The sequence below is a fragment of the Amblyomma americanum genome, chromosome 8 (genome assembly GCF_052857255.1).
Source record: "Amblyomma americanum isolate KBUSLIRL-KWMA chromosome 8, ASM5285725v1, whole genome shotgun sequence".
Classification (NCBI taxonomy): domain Eukaryota; kingdom Metazoa; phylum Arthropoda; class Arachnida; order Ixodida; family Ixodidae; genus Amblyomma; species Amblyomma americanum.
This window is the reverse complement of record NC_135504.1, coordinates 51367741-51390711: the sequence shown is the minus strand read 5'-3', so window position 1 is coordinate 51390711 and position 22971 is coordinate 51367741. Positions and strand designations below refer to the sequence as shown.

The window sequence follows — 22971 nt, the reverse complement described above, 5'->3', positions numbered from 1 at the left end:
TTATATCAGGCATTCTGGTGTTATAACTACATGGTGTTCCAAGCTTCCTGTGTAAATGGGATTGATGCAAAAAAGAGGAAAAGAAAAAAAAGAATCGCTGCCATACAGAGTTCAAAGTTGGTGTTAACTAATCGATGTCTTGTTCCTATAGCTTGTCGGTATACTCTCCGCTCATTGCCACTTCGCCGTATTACGAAGCTGTGTTCGCTAACGGGTCTATTTTTCTATGCGCACGTAGCGGACTTTTGTCGTTCACTGAGTCGTCAAAGAAAGGTGGCGTCCTCGTTGAAATCTAATGGCGGGATGAATTCGCTTGCACCAACCACGAAACCGAAGGTGGTTAAGGCGAAATCAGTAGTGACGTCTTCGCGTTTTTTTTTCCTTTGCGCTTTCTTGAACAGCAACTGCGCATCACGAAACGTTTGGATTTATTCTTGACCGTATTTCCCTTGTTACATATGCCGCGGAAGAGGACGCAGTTTCTTCGTTGTCATGGAGGCAAGCGGAAGAGGCATTCGGCATCGTGTGTCACGCCGCTGCATCTTTCGGATTCGGGTCTCGTGTTGGTGCGACCGGCGGTAGAAACAGCGCTGCAAGGAGGCGTTTTCTGAAGCAGCCCGGTGCGAAGAATATCTCTGCGTTGCCATGCTCCGGCAACGCAGATCGCACCAAGAAAAATAGCCCATGGTAAGCGTCTGGAACTCCTGCATACATGGGCGGTTCTCCCATTTTTAGCTAAGCAATACATTCCCTTGTGTCTCCTTTGTGTCTAGTTGTCGAAAAACTCACTTTCAGAAACGAAGATTTTTTGTCTCTCTGTTTCTAGTGTTGGTTCGTTTGTTTTTTTTTTGTCACGTTTCTTGCTTGTTGTTGTTTTGCTTCTGCCAGAAGTTGTGCCGAGGTTTACATGTTGATATCAGAGCCGTCAGTGCAGACTCTGCTGTATATGAGAATTTTATTGCCTATGCGGTAGGATGCAAATGCCTCTTTCAAAAGGATTACGATTGCATTGTTTGTAGACAGTCTGTCATGTCCTGCATTCTTGGACAAAAAGTTTTCAATATTAGGAAAGTGTAAGGTAGTGTTATGAAAATATTGAAGCTAACGGTCCATTCTTCAGATGTGTACCAACATCTTTCTCTTAAAGAATTTTCATCTCTCGCATCGAGCACTTAAGACTGCCACGGACAACGAATGGGGAACGCCTTTGACGGTGGCAAGACCGTCAATAGCAAAAAAAAAATGCAAGCCTGCCGGCGGGAGCTCTGGGGGTATATTGAATGTCACTGATTGATTGTTATCAAACTGCCCACCGTACCAGGCGCCAGTTAACTGAATGATTGATTGGTCGGGAGGCGTGGCTGCGGAAGAGCAACCTGAGTCTCACCAGCTCCACCGGGGGCTGTTCTTGAAGGGTTGCCTCCCTGCGCTCATATGGCGGATCGGGATTGCTGTCCAAGTCTGGGTTTTCTTGGGAACAGCTACCTGCCATCGCGGGGCAGTGGCGCATCTTTTAACCCCAATACCAATGCGCCAGTTGTAGTATGAGGGCACCTGGCGATCTATGAATGCAAAGCAGACAATGAACAATTCTGGATACATGGGCATTAAACGCGTTACGCTATCATCCCATGCCCTTACAGCGGAGCTTAAGTGTACCCTTAATATTTTTTTCACGACGTCCAATGTCCGCTCAGCAGCACAGAAGCCGCTCTGTACAAGAGCACAAAGGCTTAGCAGGAGTACTCGCTCTGAGCAGCATCCATTGACTCTAAGTAGGAACGGGGTCACCTCCTGAGTGCTCCCGCTCTGAAGGCCTGATTACCCTGATAAGGCCACATTTCTCTTGGCGGTTGGCCATCGGTAGACGGCGAGACATTTATGCTAACGTTGCTTATGCAGTCGTCATTTGCAATGTCGGAGGAAATGGAGCAGTATCCGTAAAGCTGGTGCCGGTCTCCGTACGTGCTTCGTACGTGCTAAATTAGCAATTCAAAGAAGTATATAGTTCGTGTCAGTATAAAAAAAGAACAAAACTAAAAGTTAAATTAAAATTCACCGGATAGCCCGCCCCTCTGCCAATATTAAACTGGCTTTATTTTGGAGGAGAATGTCGGTTGCGAAGGCAGGGTAGAGCAGGCAGGGAACGGTCCGGGCCCAAAACGGTTGGCGCTCTCGACTCCCGGCGCGTGTCGGCTCTGCCGCTGCAGCTGCCGAGTGCCTTCCTCATGGCAGTTGTAGTGCACGCATCTTCCCAGAACGGACAAAACAGTTCCTGCTCAGTGTTCGATGGAGAGGAAAAACTGAGAGCTAGGGATCCAAAAATATGTTCAGTGGCATGCAATGCAGAGTTCTAGCTCGGCCTTCGGGAAAGTTTTCGGCGCCTGTAATATTGGGAAAGCATTATACAGCTTATCGGGAACGAAACAGGGTGCTGTTGACCGCAAATGTTGTAGCGAAAAATCTCGCATGCCGTCACCGTGGTGTAAAAATAATTTCTTTAAAAGGCGCGGCGACCTTAAACCAGGACTTTCAAACTGCGGAGTCGAGCACGCAATCCATGGGCCACAAAACCGCGTTGCTCCTTTGCGAACGTATATGTAAAGCTAGTATATATGCGTTGCCTTACGACTGTATGCTACTGAGTAGGCGTGTCACTATAAAGGAAGAGAAAAAATAGTAAAACAAATAATAAAGTAAACAATAAACAGGAAATAGAAATATGGAAAAAATTCTGTCGCATTCAAACCATGTACGTAGTCTTAAGAGTCTCCATAAATTTTTTTACGATACACGCGGCTATATTCGTACGCGCTGTCTTCGCAGGAAGCTGTCGCCAGTTGTCGTCGTAGTCGGCTTGTTCGTCCTGAACTGCAGCGTCCTGAACGGTGCTACCCATGCTGCAGAATAACGGGCAGTGAGTATGATGGGCGGTACTGCTGCCTGCACTTCGAACTCTGTCGCACAGGACCGAACCTTCTTGCTTAACTATCGAGCACCTTCTTAACGAGAACCTTCTCGTAATGAGCACGTTTTTGCCTAACTAACGAGCATAAAGCGCTGTGCGTGCTGAACATTGTTTTGCGACTTCAACCTGCACCATTCATGCCCACTGCTGCTGGATTCGACGGCGGGGCGGAATTGTTTTCAGGATCCGCTGGACTCCATTGGCCGTTCTCTCCGGGGTCACTCCCTCGTTGACCAGCGAATAGTATGCGAGCAGCATAAGATGACCGTCATGCATAAAATTATCTTTGACGCCGGTAACTTCACGTCCGCCTGCATAGAGGCCATACCGTCAAGAGAATATTAACGAAATCGAAAAATTACTCTCGCGTTGCTTAAATGCAATAGCCAGTACCACAGAGAAATTATTTTTGATGTACGTGCGCACGTGCGTGTTTATTTACGTAGATCAGTGTAAAACGCAAGGCTCACGTGTAATACGCAATGGCTGGCTAGTTGATAATATGCGGCATAATATTGGGCCAATTTCGCGAAAGAGACACATAGACCATGGAACAGGATCGTTGGCTGGATGCTCGTTTCGCAGTTTCCCACAGCCATTCTCCACATTTGACGTCCGCCTAACACAAGTTCAACGCTTCAAAAGACTGATGCGAGTCGTTTCGCATCCCTCTGTCCAATCCCTTTGTTGGTATCTCTTCGAAACAGCTTCACGTTGGGCTTCCGTGCCTTGTCTGCATGTTCTCATTGCCGCGTTCAAACCCCTCCTCTACCTCAGCTATAAGCTTCACAAAGATACCGAATGGTGGGCGCTTGGCATACTGTTTCCATGTTTTTGAACAACTCCCGGATACGGGACATAATCGCATTGGCATTTGCACCTTTTTTTTGCAAAAATAGAATTTTCAAGAATAGGAATGGACGCTATTCGAGCATGGGCGTATGCTCGGTATTTTACGGTACTGCTGAGAAGTGTTGCATCCGTAACTGCTTTTATTCCAGGCACTAGTCTCAGCCAGCGCGTCCGGAATGAAACCGACAGGCCTTCTACCCGCGGAGACCTCTTGACCGTCAAAAAAGTCCAAGTAAGTCCTCAGCCACGAAGCATAAGTTTGTGGCTCCGAACGACATGGGAGTCCGGAATGCACCATTTCTCTGTACGAGCGCTGTTATGATGGGTGGGTTACCATACGTTGTACATTCTTCGGAACACTCACCATCATGCGTGCTCAACAAGGGCAGTTCTGTGCCATTACAGCAGCATTAAACAAGACATTACTGGCAAGAGCCGTCAGGGACATCACCTTTGTTGTAAACAGTGCCAATAGTTGCTTTCACGAAGCATGGCTGCTTGTTTGCAGGAACTGAGAAGCTTAGCGGGCAGCTGTATTAACATGACCATTCATCTCTTTTCATGAGGTCTCATGCAACACCGAGAAAAATGGAGCACAAAGATGCGCTAGGCCTATCGTTGTCATGCTGTAGCTGTTGGGAGAGAGATACAAGCTATAGATGAAACCATTGTTAATAAGCGTTTTACTTCATCGCTTGGCGTATTTGGTGCGGATCGAGTGGGCGGCACTCAGAAGCACTTCTGCTCTAGTTGTCTGACACGATAGGGCTTATATGCAGAGTGCATTTCTCGGAGTGACTGCACGTTTCAAGTTTTGTTTCAAGGCTTGAAAGTAATATTTTTTTGGACACACGCGGCCATATTCGTACGCGCTGTCTTCGCAGGGAACTGCCGCCTGTTGACGTCGTACTCGGCTTGTTCGACCTGAACCGCAGCGTCCTGCACGGTGCTACGCATGCCGCAGGATAACGACCTGTAAGTATAATTGGCGCTGCTACTCCCTGCACGTTGAACTCTGTCGCACAGGACCAAACCTTCGTGCTTAACTATCGAGCACCTCCTACACCATTCGTGTGCATTGCTGCTCGATTCGACGCCGCGGCGAAATGGGCTGGACTCCATTGGCACTTCTCCAACGGGACCACTCCTTCGCTGACCAGCAGACAGTATGCAAGAAACACAAGATGGGCGTCATGCATGAAATAACCTTTGACGCCGTTTGCATCACGTCCGGTTTCACAGAGTCTACTGACAAAAGAATACACTCGACTTTGATTTCAAAACGAGTTCGAAAAATATACTCCCGCGTTGCTTAAACAGAATAGTCAATACCACAGAGACATTTTTTGATGCGTGCGTGTGTTCGTGCGTGCGATTGTGCGGTTGAGTAAAACGCAAGGCTCATATGGAATATGTAATGCCTGGCTACTTGGTAAAATGCGGCATAATATTGCGTCAAATGACGTATGTAAGCACATATATTTTGGAATAGGATCGATGATGATGATAGTGAATTTTTATGGCGCAAGGAAGTCTGCGGCGAAGGAGCGCCATGGCACAAGGTATTTTCGTTTGCTCAAAGTGGGGCCAAAGACCTATTTCCCAAGCATTTCACCCTGATTAAGCCAGCACGAGGAGAGGGAAAGCTCGTACCCATTGTATTTTCGATAGGTACCCGGCGGCACTGGGGATCCAAGCCCGCACCTCCTGCATGCGAGGCGAATGCTCAACCACTAGCCCACCACTGCGGTCAACAGGATGGTTGGCTGAATGCTGTTTTCGTAATCCTCCAAAACCACTCCCCATGTTTGCTGTTCGTCTAACATTATAACTTAAAGCGCTTCAAAAAACTGATTCGAGTCGTTTCGCGGTTTTTAATTGAATCGCGCAAAAGAGAAAAAGATGCCTTTATTTCAGCGAAATTCATCGATATGAGTGTCATAAGCACAGTGCGGGATCTCGTTCACAGTGTGTTCACAGAGTGGGCTTGCGTAAATGCAAAAATTACGCCGCTCACTGCTTGCTGCACGATCGCTCTCGTTGTTCGGTGTGATATGTCTGAGTTATTTGTTAAACATTTCGGCTGATGACCGTTTCCTAAAAACTCCCCCTCCTCCAGAGCCACCAAGCACCCCCACTGTTTCGCGCTGCCGGATCCCACATGATGGTGTGAAATACCTGCGTCACGTGATCATAGCAAGGCTCCTAACATGCTGCCATCGTTGTCGCTGCATTCATGTCACTACGACGGACAGGTGAGTGACTGCCAATGCAATGCCATTATACAGAGTTCTGCGCAAATCAGAGCAAAGCGAAAAAAATTCCCTCGGCCTAACCGACCACTTGTTTGCCATGTAAATGTGCTTCTTGAGACGAACAAAACCTTGCGGAAGTCGACGCTCGGGTTTTAAGAGCGTTAGCACTTACGTTTGTCAAGGACGGGTCCGTCGGCAATGAAGGTCAAATTGACCAAAACAATAATCACGTGACCACACTATAACAACAGTGAGCGCGTAGCGCCTCAATTGATACCGATATTTTCGATCCGTTACACTATAAGTGCTAGGCAGCGGCCTTCAACATGAAACACCCTTTAACGGGACCACCATTTGCATAAATTTGGGGGCCACCCGTTCGATGCGACAGTTGGATGCGTGGCCCCCTCTCTTCATTGAACTTTCCGCTTCGACTGCTCCAGTTCTCGCCGCACGGCTGTTGTTTCTGTTTTCTTTTTGTTGTTCCTGAGGATAAAATCTCTAATTCAGTTGAAGCCCAAATTATGTGTCCGGTTCGAAATGACTACCTTTCCGCCCCCACACCGTGCATTACGAGGCGTTTGCTGCGGGGGGTTCCGTATGGTGTCAAACGATTCCTCGTGTTGTGGTGCACACGTTTAAAGATTTATTAACTGATATAACGAGGAAATATACTGGATCTAGCGAAGGTGGCTGCAATTAGCAACTGTAGTGCAAAATCAATGAGGTAGATCTCGATGGCACTGCTTGTGTTTTAAAGGGGATGTTTCTGGAAAGGAAACACCCGCAGATGTCTGGATTTGGTCTTCACCACGTTTGCTGAGAACACCGGTGTAAACACTTCAAGCTCCCGTAGTTGACGCTCTTAAGTCGAACACTGAGGCAGTGTTATCTCCCTTTCTGTATCGTCGTCCTCTGCTGCGATACAGTGTTTATTGACTACGCACCAGATGGCCAGAAAAGCCATTCTGCTGACTTAAATGTAGAAGTTCTAAATTCACGCCTGAGCTTGCCTCTGTTAGTCCAGTAACCATGTAATGGTATATCGCAGATTTGAACGGCGGGAAAGACAAGAACGTGAAACGACAAAACATGCCCATAGGCGTTCCCTCGAGGACTGATCGGTGGGAGCATAGGTCTTCGAATCTCGGACCATTGTTTGAGTTCATGGTTTCTAATGACCTCAAGGCTCCTGTATTGTACAAAGGTGGCTGCTTTGTTGTCCTGTCTGAAGAACTCCTGCACTTAATCAAGCATGCACTATAACTGCCTGGTGTCAGCAAACTCAGCACCGTAAAGACTTAAAAATGCAAAGAATCAGATGTGAACTACTGATTTGTTTTCTGCGTTTTGCACTGCGGCTATGGCGCTCATTTCTTGCGTGCTGCTGTTAATTTAAAACATTAACTAATTTTCCTACTGCTTGGTTAGGTCACGTACGCGATAATAGGAGAGAATATATATCGCATAGTATTTAAAGCGGCAGAATAAAGAGTATCGACACCTAACTTTTGGGTGCGTATTTTCGTCTTTTAAATGAGGTGTGAGACATTTTAATACATGAATTACCACGTGGTGTTGTCCTGCGACCGCTAAATGATTTATAATCGAATTCCTTTCTCGTTCTGTGTCGCTTTCCACAGCCGAATGATGGCTTTGACGTCAAGTGGTGGTTACAGGCCACGCGTGGCATAACAAACTGCAAATATAATTGCTGTTTCTACATTCGTCCTCATTCCAGCTCTTGAGGAAGGCTGGGTTCAACACTTTAGCGATTTCAAACGATGAAGCAGCGATTATATCAGTTTTTCATGCATCACGTGACATAAAAACACACTCTGACGTCACAGCCTTCGTTCGCTTGTTGAAACCAGAACCTAAACAGCAGGACAGAAAAATTCGGTTGTAAATTTTATATCGGTCGTAGGCGAATATCAAACGGCGATTCATGCGTATTTGTCTCTTCCGCATCGTTGAAAAGAACAAAACATGAACATAGGTGTCTGCACTAGTTTGAACAAAGTTACAGCTCTATGTGGGAATAGAAATTAGTGATAAAAGCTTTCTACCACTAGTGGTAGATAAGAAAGGCACCGAGATTTAACAAATAGATGGTAGTAATCGTGAATCATTTCCGATTGTCTAGCTGCGATGCGCATTCGGTACAGGTGAGAAAATGCAGTCAGAAATTCACTGTGTTTTTAACTGTTTTGCAGGCGCGGCGGGGTCGCACAGTGAAGGTATTATTCCCTTGCGAATAGACTGAAGCTGTGGGACAAATGGACTAACAGAATTGCAACACAACATTGTCGCACGCAGATAGGCCCAAAGAAAAAACAAACCTTAGATTTTCTTTTTCTGGAAACGCCCAGCACAAATGTATTTACAGCCTGCTTCACCATCAATACTTTTCACGTTTCCGAAGCTCTGGTCGCCTAAACTTTATTAATGCGATTTGTTACGACTGACGCATTCAAGAAATCTTTCAACATGAACCACGGTCGACGCGACTCGGGGGGGGGTCAAGAAGGTGCTTCTATGAGCTGCACATGGAAGTGTGCACTGTCTGGCCGGACCCGTTTGATGAGTGCGTTTTTCCCCTTTCATGGGGGGTAGCGTGATATGCTTTCTTTACCGAACGTTCTTTCATTAGCCCCTCATGGCACTGAAAAAAATTGGAAGGGCAATGAAGCTCCGAAATGGTATTTCGTGTTAGCGTAATGATGGCTTGATTCCATATATGCACAAGGTCATTCTCTACTTTACATTCATTGATACCTGGAAGTCCTCACATCCCTCCTGGCGCAGTGGTGAATTGGTTTCAGCAATGCGCCACTGCCCTGCGGTGGCAGGTGCTCCCAGCGGTGGGCCTCGTGCGGCCCAGGTAGCTCTTCCCAAGCGACCAATGATTATTTAACTGCCACCTGCCACGGTGGGCACTTCGCTCACTATCCGGTGGGCAGGTTTTGGTGAAGCGGCAATGTCACATGAGCAAGGTGACCCACCTGCCTCTTAGATTGCTCTGGGCGTCACTTGCCAAAGTCCCGCTCGTGATTTTTTGCTCACAACGCCGACGGTGACAACGCCATCACCGGGTTTTCTGAAGTACGGGGCCTTAACGTTAGGGCGTTAATACTCACGTTTATGACGCTTATCACACATTTCGAAGCTCTGCTGTCTGTCACCGTCAACGCCAAACCCCATCATTACCTCGCTACAGGAGAACAGGCCGGGTGGCTCTGCCACCTTTGAAGGAACGGGTGAATGTGGTAATGCTCACCGCCACACATGCTTGCCGACTTATTACTTGCTCTTCCTAGAAGATTATAGTGCGCTGTTTAACATGGCACACTGCACTGCGACCGATGCTAAAACGGCGCATAGCTGTGTGCCGACGCACATTTCGAGTTCACTTACTGCGAAAGAAATGCGCGATTGATGATTACCTACAGCAACGCGTGTCATCCATCTGCGCATGCACCAGCCTATAGACTTGGTAAATTTGCATTCGACGCAGTGCTACGCAAAATAATCTCTCCACAAATAGCTTGAATACTTTAAACGTATTCCGAAATGCTTTTTCTATTAAAAAAAAAACAACTTGTGACCCGAACGACGCCGGTTCGATCCCTGGCGCGGTGGTTGAATTTCGATGGAGGAGAAATTCTCGAGGCCCGTGTACTGTGCGATGTCTATGAAAGTTAAAGTACCCAAAGAGGGCGAAAATTCCGGAGCCGTTCACTACGGCGCCCCTTAAAGCCTGAATCGTTTTGTGGCGTTAAGCTGTTAATAAACCAAACCAAATCAGATCAGAATTTGGTTCGCAATGTGCACCCTCGAGTTGAGGTGATGCTCGGACGCTATCAACGGACTTGGTGAGCAGATATTTCCCGTTTATGTTTGAGACAGAAACTCTCTTTCCTACGCCTTGAACAAACGCCCGCTTACCGGAGGTAGCTTCTGGAATTCTGGGCACGTGATTGAACGGGATGCGTAATAAATGGTGGCGAAGGATCTGTTAGCAGGCACGGCAGCGTTTTCAGCATCTAAATCCGGAGTTATGCTCTGTTTCCAGGGAAGTGAGAGTATTTATAGGGCGCGTAATGAATGAACCGCGGGCCGCTTTAGCTGAATGAGTTCTCTTTTTTTCTTGCAGCTATAAGTCACTAATATAGTCTATGCACACAAGCAAAAAGTATGCGTTTGAAGCAGTCCAAAGAAATGTTTTTTTTTTTACATCTCCTTCCGGCTGCACTTTGAATGGATGTGTAGTTTGGTTTACCGACTCAGGCTATGAGGGACGCCATAGCGCAGGGTTTTGGAAATTTCTGCCAACTGGAGTTCTTTAACGCGCAAGAGATCGCACAGTACATGGGGCTCTAGAATTTCACCTGCGTCAAAATTCGACCGCCGCGGCCGGGATGGAACACGCGTCTTTCGTGTCAGCAGCCGAGCACCATACATAACCTCTGAGCCACCACTGCCTCGACTGCTAGGTTTGTCTGCAAGAGAGATCTCATGGGTTTTCTTGTTTGTTTACCCTCATCAAAAGTTGTCAAAAGCGCAGTGAGAGATGCCGAGCACAATGCCTATGCGGAGCGCGCGTACGCCAGTGATGACCTGACATTATTCCGAAGCTTCTCCTTGCTTTTTTCCGTTCGATAGTGCAACGCGTAACCTTTCTGAACAAATCGATTTTGAAAAATCAGTCGATTTTACTCCAAGTATACTGCTTTCTGATGTCACCCCAATTAATCTCGTGCAGGGTCACCGTGGAGCTGGCATCGTGCCTTGCCATCACATCCTACTTTTCTTTCGTGTGGAATACCTGCATCGCTTGCCCATGATCACCGACTCGGATCGCGTTGCGGTCGCCATGGCAGCCTTTCTTCTTACACGATGGAAGGGTGAGCGACTGCGACGAAACCGTGACGAAACTTTCCCTTTGTATATCTATTGGAAAGCGCTGGATCTGTGATCTTTTCGTTTAGATCTCTTCGGACTGGGCCGGTGTGATCGCTTGAACAATTGAGCTGAGACTATTTGATATTCATAGCTTCTTAGGAAATACGGTTTCGTCATTGGACTGTTGCGTTTATCTGAAACGGCGGCTCTTCGATGGTGTGCTTAGGCAAAGCCATCTAAGAACTTGTGCGCGATGGCCTCATTCGAGGTACTGGAATGATTGTAGTTAGCAGTGGACCCTTTAAAAATTGTCCGGTGCGCGAATCACCATTTAGGGCTTTGATCGGTACGTACTACGTCAGTCTTCAACCTTCTGGGCGTGTATGGAGCATATGCGAAGCTTAAAATTTACAGTGGTCGTGAGGCTTACCGTCTCCGACGGGTTTTCTCAAACGCCGGCGGAAGTTTACACCAACGTCGACAAAACCAAAGCCGCACAGCCTGACGAAACCGTCCCATGGCGTTGACTCGCCATGTTCCGAGCAGCATGTAAGAGACAGTCGAAATAAAACATCGTACGTAGTTCTGCTTCGCTTCCTCGCGGCTTTATCAGAATTAGGGGAGTGTAAGTGAAAGTTACGAAGTCTTCTTGTTACTCACTCTACTCTGACAGCCATTAGGCTTCAAGAGCCGGGATGTCTCCGGGTCGGTAAGCAATAATTTGCTCCATACACTCAATTATATCGTGAATTAGGGCTTTGAGGTGCAACGGGTCTTTGTAACAGAGCGAATTTATTAGTCAAATGTTTTTCTTGTAGTGTTTTCGCCCACGACTCTGTCAAGCCTAGCGAAGCTCTACTCAGTCTAATTCGAATCTGTACCTATTCTTTTTCTAGCCGCGCGTAGTCTGGATATTCTCTTCAATCTCACTTCAGACTACATTGGCAATTGCAGCCCATACTGATTACATCCGCAGTCATGAACAACTCAAGTTTCGTTTTTTTTTGTGGCCTTCCTTGTAAACCGCATGTTCACCTACTTCCATGCTGCTTCTACCCCATCTATCTTTCAGGGCGATCGCGATGGCCACTTGAAACCATTCTTGAGCAGGTCAGCCAGCTTTGAAGCCTGCTGTATCGCATGGAACACTTTAATGGCGTGCTACAGCAGTCAATCAGTACTTTAGCAAATTTTACATTCTAGTCCCCGACATGACTGATTCGCTGAGAGCTACACATACTGATGCAGGATATGCGGTGCTGTACAGTGTATAGAGGCTGTGCAGTGTACCGCGCGATCCACACAGAAGACGTACACATATTACATTCTTATCAGCGTGGAAAAACACGCCATAGAGAGCAGCCGGAATGGAGAACCAGGTGCAAAAACAAAATACAATCTATGCTGGCATTTTTTTCTGCAATGAACAGATCCGCTGTGTCTGCAACTGCTTTTTTTTAATAGAACTCAACAAAAGAGCCACTCTGCGAATACGTATTGGTGCAGTTCTTGGTTCAGAATTACGCGGCGTACATCCACATTTAGTATCCATTCCACCGTGATTTCACGATTGTAGGAGCGAAGTGGTGACGATTGCACCAATAAACATCTCCCTGATGAACAGCCTTTGCAGCTTAAGAGTTTACCGTCAGCGTAGAATATGTAAGGCCTGTTTCGTTATTTATGAACGTATCTGGATTGCCATTGGGAGTAAAAGCAGAACTTCGTGAACTGAATACAACGGCGCAAGAAAACAGGGACAGGAACACGCAAAACACCGCGTCTCGTTCCTTGGACGACGCTCATCTCGATAACACAACAGGCTTGCGCTGTAGGAGAAATCTGTCTTGAGACTGTATTTTGACTATACGTGACGGCAAGGGTGTGACATTCCCGTAGAGCCAATGGGGACGATTTTGAAATGCGACGGTGGCGGTGCCTGGGAGTTGGCGGTAAAGGCATAAATTGCTCAAAACTTTTTGAAACAAGCTCAGCCAAGCCAATCCAGAAAAATCCAATATGGCGGCGTTTGTTTACCCGGCTGGTTGCGGGCGGTTGCTCGCGCGTTCGTGGTGCTGGCGGCCGCTAGCTCGATGCAAGCTTCGTAAATACTGGTGACTTGCTGCTCCCGCGCTGCATTCCCGCTTGATTTCCTAAGTACTTACGACATCTGCTTACCCGCTTTTGCATTTCGATGTGTCTGTTGAGGCAGCACGGTGCATGGTGGCGAGCGGCGCGGCCAGCGCGGCTGATTAGCAGCTGCTTAGGGCGCTCGCTCGAGTACCAAAAACGTAGATAGTTTTCTCCAAAGAACAGTTTATTAAAGGAAACATCAGTAGTGACAATCGATGTACAAAAGTGATTTTAGGCATCTTGGGCATTGCAATATCAGTGACAATCGTTCTAAAAATCAAAATTATTAAATTCCATTATGGAAACCTAGAACACATGAGCGAGTGCACAGAGAATATATACAGGGTACAAAGAGGTAAGGTACTACCAAGGTAGGTCCGGTACATATAAGCATGTGCTACATTCATGTAGCATATGCTTTTGTGCAGGTTCAGATGAACAGCAGTGAAGTACAACATCCGAGATGTATTGAAATGTATCTGTCTGTGGCTATGCATACACACATACAGAGAAGGGCAGCGAAAAGTTTCAGCCTTTCACTCGTTGCATCAGACTAAGGACAACATAATATGCTGCAGTGCTATAACTTAGTAAACAGATGCCATGAAAAGAACTTAGGTAACCTTGGGCACGTTTAGCTCTTGGCAGATGAGTTACAGGCTTGCATGCTTTAGGACACAGCTCGTCTGCCATGCCCTATTTTGGTTTCTTTGTTTTGTAGATACCAAGGGGAGGAAGATGCAACCAGGGCAGGCCGAGAATTGTGTGGAGAAGCGACTTTATGAAAATTCTCTGAACAGTTGTGGCCGTGGCTGGTGACGAACAGTAATTGGAGGTCATTAATTTGAGCTTGCGATGACACATTTGGGTGTAACAAAATATGCGTGCGTATAAATAACTCATCTGAGAAATGAAAACGCACAGGGTTCGTAACAGGCCAGTAATGTTTCTCTATGTGGCGTTATACTGCATCTACCACAATGTCCAGTTATTATATTACTGAATGGTAAATTGCAAGTGGTCCGTGTACTGTACAGTATCTGCAAACGCTTATGGACGCCACACAGTTCAGCGTAATGCGCCGGCCGCTGCTATTGTGCCCCTCATGACCCATGTGTTGCTCCAAAAGGTGAAACCCCAAACGCTACAACTTCCAGAAGGAAAAAAAAAGCAACTACAAATAGCACCGCAGCATATTTCGAGCACGCTTGTATTGGACACCAGCAAACATGTCAAACATTTTTCATCTTATGCGTACACCCCTCTTAAATGTTACAGAGCCGAGAGCCAGTCCGCGTTTGCTGCCTGTGGGTTCTGCTCTCTGTTTCATACATCAGGTGCAATGCTGTCAAAGCTAGCGCTCTTGTTTGCGCTGCCTGCATCCATGACCAAAAAGTAGTGCGTTCCTTGTGGTGAGCGAAACATGGTGAATGCTTTGCCTACAGGCTTACTACATGACGCATTTGTCATGAGCTTGATTAAATGCACTGTTATTGCTGACGACACGCTGTTGCTTTGTCAATCCTCAGACCACTCGGCCACAAAACAAGCACGGAATAACATACCTCCCTTCATTTTTCCTTGCTGATTACTTTCGTACATTTCACTGTGTTGTACCTTATGTATGAAATGAACTGTAGCTATCACCAATTTTCCCAGCAGCATAACAGAGGGCAAGCCATGACCAGAGGTTGCCAAGTTATATACCACAAGAACTCCTGGGTTCCGCAGAGCACTTTTTGGTTTTTGCGAGCACCTGAATCGATGTATGCTTCAACATTATGGTGTGCTTCACAAATTTACTTTTTGCACAAATGGCACTGTTACTGATCATAAGAACTATGGTTAGCATACAGCCAGTCATTAACTGAATTCTGGCATTCCTTGAAGGGCACTGAGCCTGTATACTTGTCACGCAGGAAGAAAGAGAAGCCAAAACAAAACGGTTTCCCTAGCACCTCTTGTAAGTTGTTAGCATTCAGCAATATTAATTTGAGAACCAATGGTCATAGCAATGCTCATACTAACAAGGCACACAAGGCTTCTAGAAGGCAAACTTGTACTTTGTAAAAGAAGTAACGCAGCAGGAGCAAAAGCAGTCAGTACAGTATATGTGCAATCGGAGCAGAATTATGGATAAACAGGTACATAAATACTTATATACATAAAAAATAAATAGTACAACAAAAAGTTAAAGAGAGAGCACATGTGTAGTAAGTAGGCAGCATTAAAAATCCAAATACAATAATATCCTAACACAGTGCCTCATGAATTTAGCCGGCTAATTTGCGCCTCTTTCTGGCGGGAGCACTCTGTTTTGTTTTTGACGTCATGCTCCTGTTTAAAAAGGAAAGGTGCCAATGCAGCCTTGTGCGGCAGAATAATTTAAGGAATTTTATTTTGCAGCCTAATGAACAGAAAACAGCTTGCTGGTTAGGCATCCTCTCAACAAGATTCCTGGACACATTGGACAAATGAGCACAGCAGGAGATTTCTTTTCTGAAGGCCGAATCCAATTTCTTTATATAATTTAGACATGCCTCAGAAGTTGCGGCAATTGACTGGAAAAGGTGCTCGGGAACACCATTCTCCTTGAGTAGTGCAAAGAATTGGTGTCGTCCATGGAGAGAGCCACCGTCTGCTGCAAGGAGTGTTCCCTCACATGTGCATTCTGTGGTTCTCTGGTCAAGAAAGCTCTTCACAAGAGTGCCAGCGACATGGTACACAACATTTTCGTATACTATGTCAGGGGCATCTTGTGAAGACGCCTGCAAGTCAGATGAACCTGAGCCTTGCTGCCTGCTGTGGCTTGTGCTTGGAGTGCTGCTTGGTGACAATACTGCAGAAACACTCTCCAAGTTGGTGAGGAACGCATGTGTTGTCACTTCGCAGTTTCCTTGCGAAAGTTTGAAAAGTTGGCCAATCCAAATATGTTTTACAGCAGCCACGAATTGGTACACATTAGGTGTCTCATTGCAGCCATGTTTTTGACGAACTATTGCAAAAAAATTTTCCAACGGATCCTGCTGCAACCGACGAGTGAAAAGATGAGTGTAATCGAAATCTGCCTTTAGATCTGTCCACAGCAGAAGTAAGGCTTTGATTGTAATCTGCCAACCTTTGATGGTGTGTGGTTGCTTGTCCAGAGGACCACCAAAATGCCATTGGGCGATCCAATCTATGCACGACTCAAGGAAGACATGATGTTCCGAGCCTTCTGTCATTGCGTACCGCAACTTGTCGTCCTGCTTTTTCAGGGCCGAACTGTTCAGGCAGTCAAAAAGCTTATCCATCCTTTCCGTGAACTCTGCTGTAAATTTTGCATCAACAGGAAGCTCTTGAATGGCAATGAGAGTGAGGAGTGCCACAGATACGGATTCGCTGAACACTTGTGTGGCGTACTTCACTCTCATGTCAGCAAAGGGCATCCTGTAGATGTGTTGCTCTTTTAGTTTTTTTGCCAATCTGCTTTTGAGATGCTCAACTGGTGTTTTGGAGGCCCGATCAATGTGACGAGTTTTTTTGTAAAGGGTTTCGATGTGTGTCCAGTCAACAACCTCAGAGCCAATGGTGAGCTTATGTCGTCGCAAATTATTTCTTGTGCATTTGATTAGGTGTGGGGTGTCAAACATGAAGTATATTTTGCGGTTGTTGACAACAAAATATGGTTCATGGATAGAATGGATGAGCATTCTTGACAGACTCACATTGTTCGACCCTTGATCACAAATGACCGCTTTCACCAGAAGACCTTTGGTTTGAAGCTGCTGAATTAAATCTAATAGCAGCTTGCGCATTGCAAGAACTGAAGTTGCATTGTGGGACGCTGCAAAGTCTACTGGCTGCATCCAACTTCTTGATATGCCAGACACCGCCATAACAAGGGCTATGTTTGCCACACGAGAAGTCCTAGTATTCCCATCATCTGTGAAGCCAATTACAATATCTTTTGATTGATCATACATCAAATTTTTTTTCAAGGATATTTCATCGAATAAAAGACAGCATGCTTTGTCTTGTAGTGGCCAATCTTTTGTAATTGATTCTATTGCATCCATGGCACCTGGAATGATACCAGGTGTCATTGGGATGTCTGCCAGCCAGCGCCTTAGCGTCCTCACATGTGGCAAATGGAGCATTTCTCTGAGGAAGCGATAAGCTTTTGGAGAGTGAAAGAAGAAATTGAGAGCGAATTGTTTCATTTGTTTTGACCAGTGCTTTTTGGATTTCGGAAATGAGCAGAGCCTGATTTGAGCTTTAACCAATTCAAAAAGGTCTTGTGGCAAATGCGGTTCAAGCTTGTTGAGAGCCTCCTGCTGCGTTACTCGCCTTGTGTCGTGCCTTTTCCTAAACCGACTCAGTGCCTTTCGGTACCTGTCGCTTCGAGAATGCAACTTCTCGAAGCGCTTTTTGGTGCGAGGGGTGTACACAACTGCGCCCTTCCTCCGCCGACTCTTGGGCGTTCCTGATGCTGGTGTCATCACTGGCTGTCTGACACTCTCTTTGGCACCGCTGAGGCCACTAGGACCAGCTTCAGCTGCAAAAAATATATAAAAAAAGCATATTTATGTTTGCCTCAGAGCGAGACCTACATCTACATCCCTCACAAAATCAAGATTAGGGTGCAGTCACAGGGCTACAGGTTGCCAAACTTGCAGGGCAATGTTTTTGTGTGAAATGATGAATACAGTCGTGCCCCGTTAATATGATCCTCGCTGATAGGGACAGTTTTTTCTGGCGACCAACTTTACGCCTCGCTTAAATGGAAACTAGTTGCTCGTAATACAGACAGGGTAATAGTTAATGGATCTCATTGTTATCCATGTGTTTTGCCTGCTTAATATTCAGAGCAATTTTTCATGACAAGCTTGAGTTAAGCAAATGGAAAAAACCAGAAATATTTATGTGCAGTAAAGCGATACCTACACGCTGTTACGGGCCTGCCGATACCCATCATGATTATATCAAGGTTACCGATGCATACTTTTTCATTGCAGTGGAAGGTTGTAGTTTGCAATAAATTCTAATGTTTTCTTGAGTACTTACCATAATCAGGTGAGTCCCATGATGCTGATGCAATCACTCTGATGGGTGTGCTTTGGGCAGCACCTGTCAAATAAATAAACACACTGTGGGAGGCTTCAACCAAGTATTTTAATTCTCAGGTGCACATTTTTAGCCTGGCTACGCAGCGTGTATGTGAATGGTAAGCAACAGGCTAGTGAAGCAATTTCCACAACAAGTACCTGAGAAGGCTATCCAATGTTTTCATTGAGCTGAATGAAAAATTACCTGTAAATATAATTCTGTACAGATAACACAGGGGTCCACCACGTAAACAATGCATTCATACATATGCACACAGAAAAATATATGAAATACTAGTTGGTGAGCATAAAGTTAACACTTGTTTCTTCTCTTCTGAAACAAATGTCTGGCATCCGAAGTAGTGGTACAGTAAGATGTGCCGACGTGCACCTAATTATTGCACACCACGACATAATTGCACACTGCTGCTATTGCAGAGGGTTAATTTATTACGTGCAAATCTGCAGCAATAGTGCTGCAGTCCATTGTTGAATTTTCATAGATTATCACTGCACTATTAGTGCATTGCACCTACCTTCTTCGTCAGCTGGGGGAGGGGGCGTAGTCTGCACATCAGTGAGCTGCGGGGCACGTGAAGAGTGTGGGTCGTCTGCAATTAAACGACCGCTTAGACACTCCCAATCTAAAGAAATCAGCCAGCAAAGTAATTACATATGTTTATTTTTTTGTGCTATGACAGAGCCCTCAGCATAAGTAATACTGCATTACAGGGTTAGCCTGAACCAAATGAAAAGTTCTTCATTTCAAGCTGTAATGTAAAACAGATCCTGACTTAGTGCACCTACCTGTGTCATGGACAGCAGAATCTGCACCAGCAATTGTGCCTAGCCCAAGTGTTGATGGCAACGGCAAGTAGTCTGAAATATAGGTACCACTTAGTTACTCCCAAGGAAAACAAACCAACTGGTGTAGTGAGACATTAGGAATGTTTTCCTATGCAAGATTGCAGGAAGACTTACCGTGACCAAGCATGACTTCCACTGGTGCAGCAGTGGACTGTAGTGGTGAAGCGGATTCAATGCCTATGCGAACAAGGAAAAAAAGATAGCCAATCAAGCTCTGCATAGAAGCACCTTCTGCTCAGTGCACAGTATGGCCTTGATGTTCTATTTGGAACGGTTTCTCTTGCTGGGAGTTAGTGTGATCTTAAATTGGGCTTAAATCGTTTTTGTGAGTTTGTAGGCAGTTACGATTAAAAAGGAAAAATTTGTGCGATCAATATACCGCGACATACAAAATAGCGCAGCAGCACACAGGAAGAAGAATGAAAACACACAAACGAACACTTTACTGTGAACCACGAGGCCATAAATTCACTTGATGTGCATTGTAGGAAATACAAATCAAACTGCAAACCTATCTATGAAGCGTGCAATGTCACCACTATTAATGCTTGCAAACTTATTCCCGAAATCATTCAGGAAGAAATCAGATAGCCTAAGTGACATGTGCATCGCTAAATATCCTGGCGGGTTGCTCCTCAAAGAACCATTTTTACCTTAGAAACCGGTAAAATGTTTACCCTCCATGCTTGCACAATATGCGGCCACTTCATGTATAATTACCGCCTCGTGTGTCACAATAAGCTGCTGGCAGTTTGTGCGTGTGTGTGTTCTTTCTTGACCCTGTGTGCTATTTTGGAGTGAATTCGCGCAGTCTGCCCTCTATTCACCGCAGCGAACAGTAAGTAATAATGACAAGAATACTAAACATAGAGTTATAAAAATTATTTTCCTCACTGCTGCTGGAGTGCACTATCCAGCATCTGATTGTTAATATGGTTAAGAGAAATTTAAGCTACAACATGGTACACAACTGCAGTCTGATGCAACTGAAACAATGGCCACATGACATTGAAGCAGGAAAGTTTTGTGCCCGGGAAGTGATGTTTGCAGTTAGCCTCTATGAATGCAATTGTTCCCTTTGGTCTTACATTTACAGGATGGGTTTTTCTGAAAATAGTGCCCTCACCTTGTGCCGCACCTCCTTCATAGAAATCTGCAACAAAAAAGCCACAGGATATACTGAGGGATCAAGCTTGGGAAGAATTTACTGGGAGAGGAATTTTGCTTACCCGGGTGCACCAAGGCTCTCAGACGAGGCTCATGCACCTTCACGGAAGGGACTGCTTCATGCGTGAGCCTTGTGCAGGCATCACTAGTGAAGCAATCCCTCGTGAAGTGCTTTGAGCAGAGCCTGTATGTTTTGTAGACCTTTTCCCTTGGTGTCTCCAGGAGTTCAAGCCTATTGGCATATTTCAGCCAAATGGAGAATCTGAAAAACAGCCAAACAACATGATTTCATACATTTTAAAGGTTTGCATACCTCACTTCAGGAATGCTTATTAGCATCTCCTTACACAGCAAAGGGGTACGAACATTATATAACATATATGCGTGAAAACAACTGTGGCAGGATGCAAGCAAAATAAGACAGCAGTTTGTAACAATGTGCCACAGCCTGCTAGTCTATTGCTATGCTTGCCAATCGAAACGATGAATGAAATCACCTTTTTAATGTCTGGCTATGATCGACAAGCCAGAACCTTTAAAATTCTTGAGCTTATGTTTTCTTTTGTGATCTGCTTTTGGTTTAGGTAACAATAACTAGTTCTTTGTTCCAACTGCTTTTTGGGTGCGGCATAATTTTGTGCAGCAGATAGAAATGGGGACAGAGCTTCACTGCAGACTTAAGCTCTATCTGATCATAGCAATTATTCCACTCACACTTTTCTCTAGGTAACTGCATACTAACCACCACCCATGATTCGTTCTTTTCTAATTCCTCCATTAAACACAAGTGCCAATGTAGCTATGCTATGGCAGACAGCTGCTTGCCCACAAATTTGAAGTCTGGATTAAGAACAGCAGGTAAATGAACCAGTAGGCACAGTTTTTCATCTTTTGCTTTCACTGTGATCAAATGGGAAGTGTGAAAGGGATGTGAGCAGAACATCAACAGGAAACACTGCTCTTTCAAGAAACTGAAGGTGCAGGCAAATAGCATGGGTCCAGAAGAAGGGGAAAAAAGTGCTTAAGCAAGGGAAATGTCCCAAAAAAGACACAGACAAGAAGAAAGCGACCTTCGCCTTCCCCTCACCCACCCGCCGGAAACGAGCGTTTCCGGCGTACTAGGCGAAACTATTTGCGAGCTTCCCAAAAGCTGTCAAGGACAAGGCGCGAGATAAGAGACATATGTGAGGAGATGGGAATAATGCGGAGAGTTCAGAGCCCTCCAAGGTCAGTCGTGCGCCCCGCGAGCGAGCAGCGTAGAGGACAGCCGGGGTGGAGTGTGGAGCGAAATTTACAATGCTGGAGCGGCAGCACTACGGTAGGCAATAGTTTCGAGAAACGCTTCCACGGAGTACATGGGTGGTTGAGCGCGGATATCGCGAGGAAAAGCTCCGGTAAAAGTAAGAAAAACAAGACCGGCGGACTTTCTATATGCGGCTCACGGCGTGCAATGGACTTTCAGCGCGGTGTCCAACACTAGTGGTGTTAGTCTGAACAGCTCGATAATTTATGTGACGTGCATCACTGCTGCAGAAACCATGCACGAACACGCAAGAAATAATATTCAAGCGCGCTGAACTCCGTAAAGAAACAGCCAAACTGAGCATTACAATTACTCCGCTGACGACGCTATAGGCACAGAAGTTAGAATATTCATATTTAAATTACACTCTGAGGGCACCGGAATCTGCGGGGAATAAGCTTTTAAAGGCAGCGAGAAAAGTCAGTGAGTCAGACACACACACACACACACATGCGAACAAGCAAGCAAGGTAACTAACGGTCCCACGCTTATGAGAGGCAACGGCTGTTGGGCCATCTCAAACTGCAGCACCTTCCCTTAATTTTGCTTTAATGTCCTTAAACGTACTTATCAAACTCATCTCGCAAAACCAAAGCCACTGCAGTAAACAGCGCCAGGTAAAACTAGTTCTATTCCGTCGGCAATTTCAAATGGTAACGACCAAGGGCGGTCAAAACAAAGGCACAACGGTCGCCAACGGCTATGCAAAGAGGGATACGATAGTCAGTGAATTCATAAATACCTGTGGTCAGAAGGAAATCTGAAGAGATGTTCTCCACTCTTGCCGGATGTGCTGCACCACTTCGCGCAACAATACATATGCGACATGACGCTGAGGACGGTAATCACGCTGGTCCAGTGCGCACGTCGCGTCGGCAGTCGCTCGCGTAGTTTCGGTATGCTTGCGCCGGTCGCTGTCGTCTGCTGCCACTGCGCTGCAGCGTTGCCCGCGGCGGCGCTGGCGGCGCAGACGCGTTGTGTCATTTTCGCAATTTATTTCTTTGATATACTATTTTTAATGCTTACGACTGGTTATATTTTCATTCATAAGCATGTTTGTGTTGTCTACTATGGTCGAGAAATTTTACTTTTTATTAGGCTTGACTCCAGCCGCGTTTGCCGCCAGATACTAGGATCGCTGCAATCGTTCCGACCGTGGCGACACTTACGGCACGGACGCGCAACTTGCAACATGCCACAGCACTGGTGACGGGCTCATGTCCATATGGCGAGTTCGACTCTGAACGCTCGCAGAGCGGCTGAAATTTACACGCGGCCGCTTTGTGGAGGCTTTCAGCATACGAGTCACTCCACCAGTGGCTCCCGTTTACCGATCTCACCGGGCTTCAGAGAGAAATACTGCCTACTTCGCCATGCAGAGTTATGCGTGTATGGAAGCAGTTTGGCTTCCGGCACAATTTTATTCCTGGCGTA

General features: G+C 45.9%; 1 protein-coding gene across 1 annotated transcript; it reads right to left on the bottom strand.

Annotated features, from left to right (window-relative positions):
- Nucleotides 1-12048: 12048 nt before the first annotated feature.
- LOC144101500 (uncharacterized) lies at nucleotides 12049-22657 on the bottom strand. The gene is made up of 9 exons (XM_077634679.1): nucleotides 22280-22657; nucleotides 20297-20496; nucleotides 20194-20220; nucleotides 19182-19244; nucleotides 19008-19079; nucleotides 18737-18811; nucleotides 18160-18222; nucleotides 17235-17650; nucleotides 12049-12111 (listed from the first exon to the last, which is right to left on the bottom strand). Exons 1-9 carry the CDS (start codon nucleotides 22519-22521, stop codon nucleotides 12049-12051), a joined length of 1221 nt encoding a protein of 406 aa, XP_077490805.1. The 5' UTR covers nucleotides 22522-22657.
- Between the last annotated feature and the right edge of the window lie 314 nt (nucleotides 22658-22971).